Genomic DNA, 14500 nt, shown 5'->3' with positions numbered 1-14500 from the left:
GCTTCCTTAAAGTCATTTATCAAAGGTATCTTTCTATCCTTTTTTAGTGAGACAAAGGGAACAATATTTTCTTGCTTTCAATGATGCAAGTGTTATTGGCAGAAAGTGCACTTGTGTCTTTTTGCTCTTTTGCTTTGATGAGATATTTATAAGCTTAGAATGTTCTTCTCTTTAACAAGAACATTCTTCATGAAACAATTCTCACAAAACATATTAGTAGATAACAAGTAAAAACATATATAATGTTTGTGATCTTTAAAACATCAAATAAGGATTTTGTCCTCAACATAGTTGGCCCGCCCCAGTTAAGCCTGCTAAAAAAGCGGGTCATGGGGGTGGGGCGGGCTGGCCCGCATGCTTATTAAACTTTCTTTCTTTTACTATTAGTGATCATGTTTTTAATTTACACTCTCAGTCTGAGTCTGATTTGCTCGATTCACTTGGGTTTAAGGTAAACTTTGTTGCTCATTTATCTTAGTTGTTGTTTGTGTTGAGTGAACTTAATGTTTGCTTTGATCTGCTTATTTCTTCCTTTGTTCTTTTTTGAAGCCATGATATGTTATATTAGTTTCTTTCTTGTCTTAATTTCTAAAAACTAAAGTTTCTATTTAAATATCCTTAAAATGGGTAAAATTGAACTTATTTTAGTTTACAGGACATTGTTCAATGTATGGTGAATTTATTTTGAGATTTGTTTAATGTTAGAGTCTTTATATTGAATTTATTGTTTTAATAATAGCAACGTATTTGTTAATAACAATCAACAAAAAAATATTTTAAAAAATAGTCGGGCCAACCCGCCAGCCCGCCTTTAGGCGGGGCGGGGTGTGAGTTTGTGTAACGCCCTCCTTTTATTTAATTATTTTTATTAAGTTAGAATCTATTTATGTGATTTATTTATATATATGAGGTGTTAGTATTTTATTATGTGGCATTATTCTATTATTTATTAGAATATGAGAATTATTAGTGTAAGTAGAATTGGAGGTTAGAATAGAAAGAAGAATAAGTTATTGGGCCTAAATAGATTTAGGAAGAGTATCTAGTATTATAAATAAGGAAACTTAGGTTAGAAAGTTTTTTTACGTTAAACCGCTTTTTGGAGAAAGAGGAGAAAGAGGAGAACTCAGAGAGAACCCTAGGAACGAAGAACGCTGCTTTTGATTTCAGAGAAACAATCTAAGGTAAGGGTGAGACTATCTTGCAGTAATAATACGTCTGTGAATCATTAGATTACGATTAACATGATTTAGGATGAGTTTGTAAAGGGGGAGTCTTTAGGATGAGTTTGTAAAGGGGGAGTCTCTATTCATCGTAAGGGTTGTATATTCATTTGGTAGTGAAGGGTTTTTGTTTTTAATTGTTTATCAAGATCTTTTAATGCTTTTTTTTTCTTTTGTCAAATTTGTATCCTTAATATTGCTATTATTATATGTTCGATTTTCATTTTTCTGAGTTATGATGTTTTTATATTGAATATGATTGAAATTGGTTAGCATACTTGTTGTTTTGGAATCGATACGTGAATTTCGAATTAATCTCTTATGAATGATAGTTCAACCCTACGATTTTGATTCACGATCATTAGCAATTGGAATATTACTGATATTGAATATAAAGTAATTGTGAAGGCTTTTTGTGATGGTCCCAACAAGTTCCTAGAGAACACATACAGATAGCCATTAATTGTAATTTAAAAGTAACTGAATGCAACGCTATTAAAATTATTTGGATTACTATCATTTGAGAAATAAAACTAGCGAAACATGTCTAGCTACTGGCCGTAGGTCTTATGATTTCAGTTTATATGACATTCTTTTCTTATAATAATTTAAAGAGAGATAAGTACATTACTGTTATAGCTATATTCATACTAAGAGTTATATTAATTGAATGAATCATTAAATAGCCACTAGCCTTAAAACCTTTTGGTTCAAGTTTCTCTCTTTGTACTTAGGTAGATCAATGTTACGTTGATGTCCTTGAAAATCTCTAGTTATAGAAGAAGGAAAAGTGAATTACTATAATATAGATTAGAGGTTATAGTCCACCTTACATGTTATAAGCTACACGTGAGTATGAATATATCCTTCTAAGATTTTAGTATTTTATCCTTGACCGGAATCATAGTCATCAAAATTGTACTTTAACCTTAAATGATTAGCAGATATGAATTATTTGACGATGATGTTCATTTGAAGATTTGTGATTTAAAGATGAGTTATATAAAGATGTGCTATTTGAAGTTGTGTGATTTAAAGATGTGTTATATAAGAGTTGTTATATGCTGCACTTGTTGCTGTTTGCTGTTGTTGACCATTAATGTCATAAAGTTGTAAGTCTCGGTCTAAGTTGTGAAGTCGTAAGAAGTTGTCCAAATTTTTGGAATCATATAAGTTGTTTAAGAAGTTTAAGATGTCTAAGATGTAAGATGTTGAGTCCATGCATACTCATTCAAAGTTGAGGGCTTGATGCCCTGGAGCTTTTGCTCAAATACGTTGGGGGCTTGATGCCCTGGAGCTATTGCTCAATTATGTTGGGGGCTTGATGCCCTGGAGCCTTTTTACGCTCAAATATGTTGGGGGCTTGATGCCCTGGAGCCTTTTTACGCTTAATTATGTTGAGGGCTTGATGCCCTGGATTGGTACCACATGCATTTGCATATCAAGATGATTTACGATGAGTAAGAGTTGTAACGCCCCATTTTTATTTAATTATTTTTAGTAGTTGTGTGAATATTTTTATATGACTTTATTTGTTATATATATGATTTTATGTGAAATATATGACTTTTGGTGTGATGTGTTTTATTTAAATATATGTTGTTACTTAATAAAATAGGAGTAAAATATTATTATTTTGGTTAATGGGAATTAAGTAGTAATTATGTGAGTTTAGTGGGAGTTAAGTGAGAAAAGAGGATGTTATAGTTTTTGAGTAAAAGAAAGAAAAGTCAGACAAAACATTTTCACGTACAAACAAGAAAAAGGGAGTTTTTGAGAGAAAGAAGAGAAAGCTAGGAGAAAAGTTAGGAAGAGAGAATCCAACCATTTCTTGCTGTAGATTTTACGGAGTTAAGGTAAGGGTGGGATTCCTTTCAATAATATGTATATATAATTGTAATTTTTGATGAATTGTTGTTCTTGGTTTTAGGGTTAGAAGTTTTATGTTAATTGAGGAAAATATGATGAATTGTGTTGTTTGATGCATGTTTCTATGTTGTTTTGGTTGCTATGTTGTATATAGAACCTGTAAACATTGTCCTAATTCATTTTGGGTGATTAGGGGATCAAAAATTGAGTTTTGGGGTGAAAAATGGTGCAAAAATTGTAACAGCCTGTGCCAAATCGTGCTCCGATTTTGCCAAATCGTGCTCCGATTATTTACGAATGAAAATGCAAATTTTGACCCAGAAAATCGTACTCCGATTTTCCAAATCGTACTCCGATTTGACAGCTTTCCATGTTTTACGTTCTTGCGTCTTTTTCACCCGTTTCTGTTTTGAATTAGCTTTCGGTGTAAACATGAAAGTTGTAGATAATTGAGTTGGCTTCCTAATGGCTTTGGAGTGGCTAGAAAATTATTTGTAGATTTTGAGTTATGATGTAAATAGTCCAGGTGGGTCTTGAGAAAAACTTAAGACAAACTCAGCATACTAATTCCGAGTTAGTCCAAAAACTTATGGTTGGTTTCCCAACTTCAAACTTAAGTATTAGGGATTCAGTTGAAGTGTTTGACGAGTATTTGGCTTATGTCTTACTGATCAAACTCGATTTGTTTTGAAGAATGTTTTGGTTTGATATGAATGTAATCAATTAATGTATATGTGTTATGTCGATGAATTCCGTTGTTTGGTGTTATTGTGTCGATGTTGTTTAAGTTGTGGGGTTATGTGTCATAAATGATTAGGCACATTGTTGTTGTTGTAGATGTTGTTGGAGTTGTATGTTGATATACACTAGTCGAGTCCATTTGCATACTCATGTTCTGGAGGGGGCTTATGCCCTGGAATGCTAGTCATTCAACTGGTGGGGGCTTATGCCCTGGAATGTTTATCATTCACTTGGCGGGGGCTTATGCCCTGGGATGTTTTAACCATCCAAATTGGTGGGGGCTTATGCCCTGGAATGCTTAGCATTCAACGCGCGTAGTTGGTACCACATGCATAATGCATTAGTTGTTGTCGGAGTTGCATTGTCTTAGTTGTCGTTGTCGGTTAAATAGTTGGTGTTCATTGTTGATAATGACGTTTGTGTTGTTGTTGATGTTGTTTAATGTTGTTGAAAATGAATATGATGCTGAGTTATATATATATATATATACACGCATATATGAACTTGATAATGCTTGTTGTTGAATTGTTGTTGTTTTCCTTAATTTGATGAATTATATATTATTATTATTGGATGTGTATCTCACCCCTTCTGCTTGAAATTGTTGCCCTTCGTATGGGTAACCTGCAGGTTCTGAAGATTAGTAGGTATGACTCAAGTGTCTAGGGCTCTGATACATATTAGGATGGGGATCGTCGCGAATGTTTTCCTTATTTTTTATGTATCACATTTATGCAAGTATTTTATTGTTGGAGGTTTATTAATGTTGAAGAATAATATTGATGAAAATTATGATTTTGTTGAGGGCTTTGTGCCAAGTTATGTTGACGTTGGATTATGTTAAAAAGAATTATTTCCGCTGCGATATTTATGAGGTTGATGGTTGTTTAAATAAATAGTATTATTTCTATTTATGATGAAATTTTGATATGTAGTGTAATACCTCGTTATTTGTTTGACTCTGATATATATTATATTTAATATTACGACGTTGGGAGAACGTCGTAATACTTAACCCCAGGTACTAGGTTCGATTCCCACGGGAGGCAAAAACACTATCAGGGGGATAGTGATTAAGCTTGTGAGTAACAGTGCAGTGCAGGGGGGTGCAGTGCCTTGCGAGGGGCCCACCTGGGCTGTTACAAGAGCTGCATAGTCGAGTTGAGTTGCATAGTCGAGTTGAGTTGCACTGTCGAGTCAAGTGTTAAGTCTATTTATCAAGTGATGTTGCTGAACGAATATGAAATTGATTATGAATTTGAATATGAAGTTGTTTATGAATTTGATTATGAAGTTGATTATGATAATGTTATGTTTATGATAATGCTATGTTTAGATAATCCTATGATGTTACATGATTATTGTTAAGATATGTGATGATATTTAAGTTGTTAAATGTAATTTATGATTTATAAGCTTTATATTATTGTTTGAGAAATCTCACCCCTTCTGCTTGAAAATGTTGCTCTTCTTATGGGTAACTTGAAGGTAATCAAGATTAGCTGCGGTCGTGAGTGACTATCTCTCACTGTGTCCTTAGGTGCTCTGATACGTAACGGGATGAGGATTTTGATACTATTTTCTGTTCCTTTACGTATTGCCTTTTTGAAGTTTAAGAATTATTATTGAAATAAGAATTTATGAGATCATTTAAGATGAGGCCTGCGTGCCAAAACTATTTTAGATGTTGAATTAATTCCGCTGCGATATATTAAATAATTTGTTAATTGAATTTGAAGGATAAATATTTATTTATTTCATTTATGATTTTTAAGAAATGTGACATTCCGTTTTGTGAAGAAAAACTCTGATTTTATTAAGAAATTTTTACGTTGGGAAAACAAGGTGTTACAGTTTGAGCCCACCCCCTCAAGTTGGCCCGCCCCGCCCCACTCCTTTTTTGGCTGGCTAATAGCGGGTTGGGCCTAAATGAGGCGGGCTGACCCGTATTGCCATCCCTTAATCTCTATTGACTTTGTCGGTTATTAATCTTTTCGAAAGAAATAATATTTTCTTATTTTACAAAGTCTAGTTTGGTGGGCTATTTTCATCCCTACTAATGAAACAACATTATTACATGACCATTTTTTATTTTATTTTATTTTTAATTTGATAAATTTCATTTACACATACTTACACATAATTTCGTTTTATTAGGCGCTAGTTTTTCTTGTGTTTCCTGTTTTTCTTTTTCTTTTTTTGTTTCTGTTTGCATTATCTTGTAACAAAAAAAATAATAATATTCGACATTAAAAAAAATTTCATTTCATTTTAATTAAAACCCTAAAAACAAAGAAAACTCATTTTCACTTACGAGAAACAAGTTTGATTGCAGTTAACTCCTTTTTTTCTCTCTCACTTTGCTACACTCCTTCTTCTTCTTCATTTGTTTTCAGAAGTCACAGTACAAATCCTTACCCTAACAGGAAAACGCCGGTTCATCTTCTCCAGATATTTCTGATCGGAACTGGGCATCTGCAATGTTTATAGCACCCACGGGTTGGCTCGGATTTGAGTTTTGAGCCCGGCCGAAACCGTACGTTGTCCACCCCATACTTAGAAGCAAAAGCTCGTTTCCGCCACAATCAAACAGTAAGAAGAAAATCCTTCAATTCTTTTTCTTCATTTCTTTACTTTTCCTTCCAAAACGCAACGTATCGTAGAATCGCGTGTTACCGAAGCTTCACTTCGTACCGCGATTTCGCGCTAAAGCTATGCAATTCACATTACAACATAGATAGATATTCGTATTACACTGATTAAACTTAGTTTATTATTCATCACTCATTTGTTTATGTATTTTTGCTTCGTTTTATTGTTGAGTATTTTTATTCAGTTATTATTTTCTTATTTTTTTGTATAATCACAGTCTTTGTATGGTGTAAAATGAAATGTAATAGTGTAGTTAGGTTTTAAAAAATAAATTTTGAATGTTAAACTATTTTATTTTATTTTAATTTATTCTATCCCGCGTAATTGGTTTGTAAGGTGAGAATTGCCTAAACTTTATAAGCAATTAACGGTAGTATCTCTAGGCGACGTGAGACCAAACCCACGCGGCAATTCAGCACTTTAACGCGGCAATGAAAGCTGACAATGTGATCAAATAATAGACTGCAAGGGTGGCCGAGATAAAGGCGGATTTTTCCAACGGTTGTTTCTGACTTTCTGGCATGTCTTAATTGTCAATAACTGTCTTTTAATTACTAGTTGATATTTGGTTTACTTACGTTTTGGGTCGTAGACCTTGCTTGTGAGTTTTGATTGGGTCGTAGACCTTGCTTGTGAATTTTGATGAGACTGCGTCATGGAGATCAGGCTTCTTTGCACCGCTTTAAGAAAAATGCGTGGCTTGTAATCTATCAAATTCCTGAAAAAAGATCGTGATTTCGTGGTTTTACTTTTAGTGCATTTATCGGGATTTGGTCACTCGACTATTTATCCGAGAACTGTCCAAGCTTTATAAGCACTACGAAAGCAATATCTCTAGGCGATGTGGGACTAAACCAACGCGGTGACCCTGCACACTAAACGTGCTTTATTACGGCAATGAAAGCAGACAATATGGTCCAGCAATAGACCGCAAGGGCGGCCACAATTAAGGCGGATTTCCCGGAAACTATTTATGGCATGTCTTGATTATCATTAATTGTCTTTTTATTACAAGTTGATACTTGATTTCCTTTCGAGATAGGTTGTAGACCCTGCTTGTGAGTTTTAGTGAGACTGTGTCGGGGAGATCAAGCTTGTTTGCATTGCATTAAGAAAAAGTGTGTGTGGCTTGTAATCTATCTAATTCCTGAAATATGAGCGTGGTTTTGTGCTGCTTGAATGTTTGACGTACTTTGGGTTTGGTGTTTTTCCGCCCAATTCATGATTTTTTAAACTTTGATAACTGTTTATCCTAAGATATGGTGTATTTGTCTGTCTAATTTGTTGGTAAACTTGAATTCAGATGGGTGTTTTGAATGCATGGATGTGCAGTTCACATTATATTAAATTTTGGGTTTGCAGTTGGTCTATCTTCTACTCTGTAAATTATCTATTGTAGGGCCATCCAATTTAACATGTAATCTTGTATGTTTGTTTGTCATTTACAGTAATTTCTCCATATATGGAGGGAATACCTGAGGATGAAGTGGTAAATGTTGAGAGTGCTTCTGGTGGTTCTGCAAATGACGACTCAGACGATGAGGGATCTTCGCCTTCTGAAATTGATGACAAATTGCATCTTGAGGTCAGTCATGTATACATTTCGTCTGTCATTATCATTTTTCCTTTAAACATTTTGATGATAAAATTTGGTATACTCATGTAGAAACCTAGCTGTCTGTGTTAACTTTCCTGATGTAAACTTCAGAGTATTTTTTTTTTATTTTTCCTTTTTTATGGACATCATGCAGGAACCTCTAACGGAGGCGGAAATAGAAGACCTTATTTCTGAGCTGTTAGAAGTTGAGAGTAAGGTATTACAATTCATTACATCATAGGAACATAGGCATGCTATGCTACTAGATAGATGCTACACACACACACACAGCCTTTATTGATCTCTTGATTGGGTAATATTCTGCCTCCTAAGTTGTGTGTTGGCTTAACGTTCAGTACAATCGGTTAAAATTTCTTTCCTGTTTTTTCAGTAAATGACCACTTATTGTAATCATCTTTAGTTTAGGGAAACTTACAATTAAATTTTTTATTTCAATTTAGGGAAAACTAATCACTTACGTGGTTACTCATGTATCACACTTTGATCATTGTTTATTTGAGGAAATTGCTTCCAAGGGGGTTTGAATTGAGATTTTAAAGACAATTTTCGCTTTAAAAGTCTTAGCGGATTTTAAAAGACTGTAAGAATGTAATTAAGATTTTGTAGTTTGAATTTTAATGGATTTATAAGTAAGAATTTATAGGATTTGAAATAACTTCATGGATTTATAAGATTTCAAATACTCAATGAAATTTTACGAAACATTCAAAAGGAATGCTAGCAACACACTGTTTTCAACACACTATTTTTTATTGGTTAAAATTCAGATGGATCCATACATTTAAAACTATATTAACTATCCTCTCACTCACTTTCCTCAGGGAAGCATGGTGAAAATTAACAAACTCATTTTCATTACGTCGTATACCCATTGAAGTGAAGCTAAAAATTGAAGTCATTTAAAAAAGTGACAATCCATTAGGAAATATCTACCCTATTAATATTACATATTATATTTTATATATACAATACATATAAAAAGAAGAGAAGTGATATTTGTACACCTTTTTCTAAACAACTTCCATGACAACTTTGTTTTTCTTTATTTTGATTGGTCAAAATCAATAGAGAGAGAAAAAGGTAGAGAGAGAATAAGAATATAATGTGAGTATGAGAGAGAAAGTTGTCAAAAAGTTGTTAGAAATTGGTTGTACAAATATCATTTCTCTAAAAAGAATAAAATAATCTAAAGCGAAGTTATATAAAGTTAATACCTATAGCGATAATTATATAACAAAATAAATTATTATTATTATTATTATTATTATTATTATCTAATTTGGTAAGATGGACATTAACTTCTACAAATTAATTCTATCATTTACATTTAAAAAGTGAAAAAAGTTGTTTTGATCCTTTGAAAAAGAATTAAGTGGCGGGAAAAATTGACCACAACAGTTTTGGAAAATGAGTATTGAACACAAAATTAACCCTAAAAAGGATTGGGTTTGATTTTTCGAAATTGGGTCACCATATAAAACTCTTCATTGAAAATTCTAAAATCACGTGCAAGGACTAGGGATGCAAATGATCCCACGATCCCTTGGTTTACCTTCCATATCCCCATTGATCTTCAGAGCGACTGAGCCCAACAGTTGTGCAACATAAATAGACAGTCAACATTGGTCCTAACAATTGAAAAATATGAAATCAGCTGTACAAATATAGGAGATAAAAATATACAAATTAAAGGAATTAGTGAATGATTTCTCTATAATACAACACTCCCCTTTTTCTATCATTGCCAATTTGCAAGTAATATGTTGAAATTGCTCTTTGGAAAGTCTCCTGGTGAATCCTTAAAGCCGAGTCTTTAAGGATTGGCCGATCTGAGAGAGGTGTTCCTCTTGGTCGGACTGCTAGTCATATTTGCTGTGGCGAATGGAAACTTCTAACTGCATTCAATTGAAGACAACCCAAGTTTCTGCAGTGAAGGCTGCTTGGGTTTTTATGTAGAAGTAGAGTCCTCCAAGTTGGGAGCTTTGATATCAAATTGAAAAGAGAGGAGGGAATTCACTAAATATTACATCTAGTTCCATCTTTTACACAACAACACAAACGAAAGTTATGATCTATGAACTCATGCGACATGCACTTGAGTCATATTAATTAAGGAAAGATAATATGCACTACAACCTTAAGAATACGAATTCGATTGGACAAATGGGAAATGAATCTTTAGTATACAACCCTATGCAAATAAAAGGAAATAATGGAAGATCTCCCTGCAATACCGCAAATATATTTATGCCTATAATATTTGGTTGTGTTGGTTATATAGGTTGCTTTGATTTGTACACTGTGTCTGAGTTATTGGGGTCTGATAGGCATTTATGTCTATATTTTTGGTTGTTCGTATTTGTATATTGGTGCCAGAGTTCTTAGGGTTTGATAGGCTAGGTTTTGACTGTGTTTGCCAATGTTTTGCTGGATTTATCTGTCACAAACTGAGCATAACAGCTTTAGGAGTGGTTTTAGAATAGAAACAGAAATGTTACAATTTTAGCATTCTTGTTAAATTATATTGTCGGTTATATTTTGTTGATTAGATTAGAATACTCAATTATTGATTATTAGGATTAGGATATAGTTCATTGAAAGAGAGGTTCAGAGATTGTTTTTTATTCAAAACAGCATTTGCTATACAGCTGTAAGTCTGTAACTGTATCAATTATCATCTTTAGATAGCTGACTTTAACCTGAAGCTATTTCCTCTTATCTGACGGTAAATATTACTAACTCAAGAGTCAGACTTAGTGATCGATACTGACACTGCTATATGATATTTACGAGAAATTCAGAGAAGAAAACTACGATTACAATGGGAAATTGCATAAACAGAAGGAAAATTATCGGAGAGAGTGAGGCAGTGCCCGCTTTGCCCTGTGACCTCAGCCATCCAAAATAAACCCCAAAAAATAATGACCCTATATTCACCACCCTCCCTCAAGTTCACGGCTCCCTTCAACCTTCATGATTGCTGTATCACCCTTTCCAATTGCTGGCTGTCACCTGTCCTATCTGTTAGAGTCATGCATAACAGATTCTTGTACACCATTGCCTGTTAGGAACCCAAAAATTGAGTTGAAAAGGATGCACAATTGTATTGAGAAAATAAGAAAGTATAGGAGAAAAACTCTCTTCCAAGGGTTTCCCCTTCACAATATTAATGATGCCTTCTCCGATTCTTTAACCTCCCTATTTATACATGATAAACCTAACTACCCTTCAACTAGCAACTACCCTAAGTAAATCCTTAGCTCAAATCCTAACAAAATCCCCTTTATTCTAAGTCCTAACATCACCCTTATTCCTCCTATCCCTTCTATGGCTGACTTAATTAAGATGCACATGGATTTGAGGCCCATCAGTTAGTTACAGCTGTACAGTCATCTTAATATATCCCATACTATTCTCATGCACGAATGTACAACCCAGTAGAGATATAACCTCATTCCACCTTTTGAGGCCTTTGAAATGACTTATAATTGTTCCATATATGCATGTCTTCCAAATTTTAGCGAACTCCCAAGAGTTTACTTCGGAATATTTTTTATTTTTTCTTCCCCCCCTTAGATAAGAGAAAATCCAGTAGCTAGAAAGTATAAGAATAAACTAATAAATGGCTCTCAGAATATCATTTAACTAAAATATTTGCATAGTGTTTTTTGTGGTATGCAACCCTATAATCATATGTTTTTATTTTGAACATTTATTAAGAGGTCTAACCAAGCTTCTCTAATGTTTTTTTAGGCTGCAGAGGCCCAAGAAACTCTTGAAGAAGAGTCTCTTGCCAAAGTGGAAAGTGAAGTTAGACAAGAATTGGAGCAAACTCTACAGGGGGATGATGTTGGTTTCTCTCTTTGTCCCTTGCTTTATCATCTTTCTGTTTTCTTTGCTTACGACTCACTTGTCCTTGCTTTGTCATTAGCTGGAAACTGCTGTTGCTGATGAGATGGCTGCTTTTAAAGAAGAGTGGGAAGCTGTTCTGGATGACCTTGAAACTGAAAGTTCCCACTTACTGGTTTTATTCTATCTCCAACTTTAATTTAAATGTTATGATTTATAATCTTCTCTTTAAAAGTTGTTTCTTTCTTTCTGCCGTTACATGTCTTTTTTTCTTAACCAAGCAATGTTACTATTGTTAGTAATTGTTGGTATTATGTTGGAAGTGGAGATCAAATCCTCCACCTCCTTATCACTTCACTCCTTAACTCCCCCACACCAGCCACTAAACAGACTGACTACTGTTACACATTATCAGTCTTTATAAATTGGTCTAATCTGACCTGAGCTGCTTCTTATGCTACTCTTTCATCTCCATAATATTTGTTGTTGTTTAGCCTTTTGACACTACTAAATTCTCCTTTGTTGTGGCACTTTTGTCACTACCAAATTCTGCTTTGTTGTGGCACGATAGTCAGGAGTTCTGGATAAGGAAGTAGTCCGTTCATTCTTGTGATTAAGGATGTATGCATCATTTGACCATCCTCCAGATCACACAATGGTGGGAATCTTGTGCAACTATCCTACCCTTTATATGATTTTGTGTATACTAAAATCACACTAGAGCCTAATGTTGCTAGGTGTTGGCATTTTTGCTTGATTGATATGAATTGTAGTTTTATTGAGATTATAAGCTCTTCCTTTCTTGACATGTGCTTATATTTATCTTCTGCTATTCACTGATATGATTTTGAATAGGAACAACTTGATGGTGCTGGAATTGAGCTCCCAAGCCTTTATAAGTTGATTGAAAGAGAAGCTCCAGATCGTTGTTGCACTGAAGCATGGAAAAAGCGAAATCATTGGGTTGGGTCTCAGGCAACTACTGAAATTGCTTCGTCAGTTTCTGATGCTGAAAAGTATCTACAAATAAACAGACCTGTTAGAAGGTACGGTTCTTAATTGGCATTTGATCTGGCAAAACTGAAACATGAACTCATAGAAGGTTGTGGTTTTGGTTCAGGCGACATGGAAAATTATTGGAAGAGGGTGCTAGTGGCTTTCTCCAAAAAAAAATTTCTCCTGAAACTCTGGAACTTGGAAAAAAAGAAACTGAGGGGGACTGGGATGTGTTCAATAAAATAATTTCTGACGAGAGTGGTATTGATGCCTCGTTTGGCAGTAAGACTTGGGCTTCTGTTTATTTGGCCAGCACTCCACAGCAAGCTGCCTTGATGGGACTCGAATTTCCTGGAGTCAACGAGGTAGCTATATATTTTCGACTGTTTTACTGTTTTAATATTTTATATTGGATTGGATGTATATGTCTGAGAAACCAAAGGTAGGGAAAGAAAATAAGTAATAATTGATGTTATTAGTTTGTTCTGTTTATCTTACTTTTCCCCCCTTTAAATTTGAGCCCCCTGAATTTTGGATTCTTGATGATTGGGACTATATGTTGTTCATTATATATATATATATATATATATATATAGACACACACACACACACTCTTCAGTAATTGGCTGAGGAAGTATTATGGATGCTATTTTTTTATCCAATGAAAAAAAGGGTATTAGGGAATCATTGGTTTTTCTTCTGTTCCCCATAAATGTTGGGTTTGACCAAGTAACCTTTCCTAACACTGTAGAATGCTGCATGCGTTACTTTCCCCCTGAAAGTAATTGAGACAAGAGGATTAAAGAGAAAAGATAGGTTTAGACTTTAGAGTGAATCTGAAATGTGTAAATATTCTGATTATCTGAGTTTGAAAACTCAGATTTATAGAGTACATAAATTTAGTCAGATATCATAACTAACTTGCAGTCACTTAAGTGCTCTTCCAATTGACTTGACAACTAACGGATACAAATTACAGAGTTGATATGAGCAAGTTTTCTTATTTGCCTCTATCATCCCCTTCCACTTTCCTTGAATACTGGTTTAACTTTGTTTTTTTGCCCCATATGGCATCGCTATTGTGCATGGGTCCTGTGATTGTTTAATTATTGCTTTAGGGATTCATGAATTATCTTCAGGTGTGTTTATTGGTTTTGTTATAGATGTGAGAATTGGTTTATTATTTTGTATTTGGATTTTTTGATCCTATCAATACATTTCTAATTTCCAGCTTCATTCATATTTTAATGCATTTTGGCAGCCATTTCTTGTAACATGTTCTCGTAAGTGTTGAATGGCCACTATCTTAGTTACCTTTTTTTGGATTGATTTTGTTTAGGTGGAAGAAATTGATGATATTGATGGCAATTCTACCGATCCATTTGTTGCAGCAGCCATTGCTAATGAAAAAGAATTAGATCTTTCTGAGGAGCAAAGACGACAATTTAAAAAGGTATTTTTATTTCATTATTAGTTATCTATTGCAAACTAAATTGATATATTGGTCCATAAAAGTATACCAAACTGTCCCTGATTATGATAATAAGTGTAC

At 34.0% G+C, this 14500-nt stretch overlaps 1 protein-coding gene across 2 annotated transcripts in view; it reads left to right on the top strand.

Moving 5' to 3' along the window:
• Window positions 1-6135: 6135 nt before the first annotated feature.
• Window positions 6136-14500, top strand: part of ATRX (P-loop containing nucleoside triphosphate hydrolases superfamily protein) — a 29027-nt gene continuing 20662 nt past the window's right edge. Inside the window, exons 1-8 of one of the 2 annotated variants that reach the window (XM_085733934.1) lie at window positions 6136-6425; window positions 7934-8070; window positions 8237-8299; window positions 11857-11952; window positions 12035-12127; window positions 12808-12998; window positions 13073-13313; window positions 14288-14401. In XM_085733934.1, the coding sequence (XP_085590060.1) occupies window positions 7948-8070; window positions 8237-8299; window positions 11857-11952; window positions 12035-12127; window positions 12808-12998; window positions 13073-13313; window positions 14288-14401 (921 nt within the window). In that variant the 5' untranslated portion in view covers window positions 6136-6425; window positions 7934-7947. Of the gene's footprint in view, window positions 6426-7933; window positions 8080-8236; window positions 8300-11856; window positions 11953-12034; window positions 12128-12807; window positions 12999-13072; window positions 13314-14287; window positions 14402-14500 lie in introns of both variants that reach the window. The other variant, XM_085733928.1, reaches the window with a different exon arrangement.

This window comes from Medicago sativa, chromosome 1 (genome assembly GCF_051527215.1).
Source record: "Medicago sativa cultivar Bolivia chromosome 1, Bolivia_mono, whole genome shotgun sequence".
NCBI lineage: Eukaryota > Viridiplantae > Streptophyta > Magnoliopsida > Fabales > Fabaceae > Medicago > Medicago sativa.
This window is presented reverse-complemented; position numbering and strand designations above follow the sequence as displayed.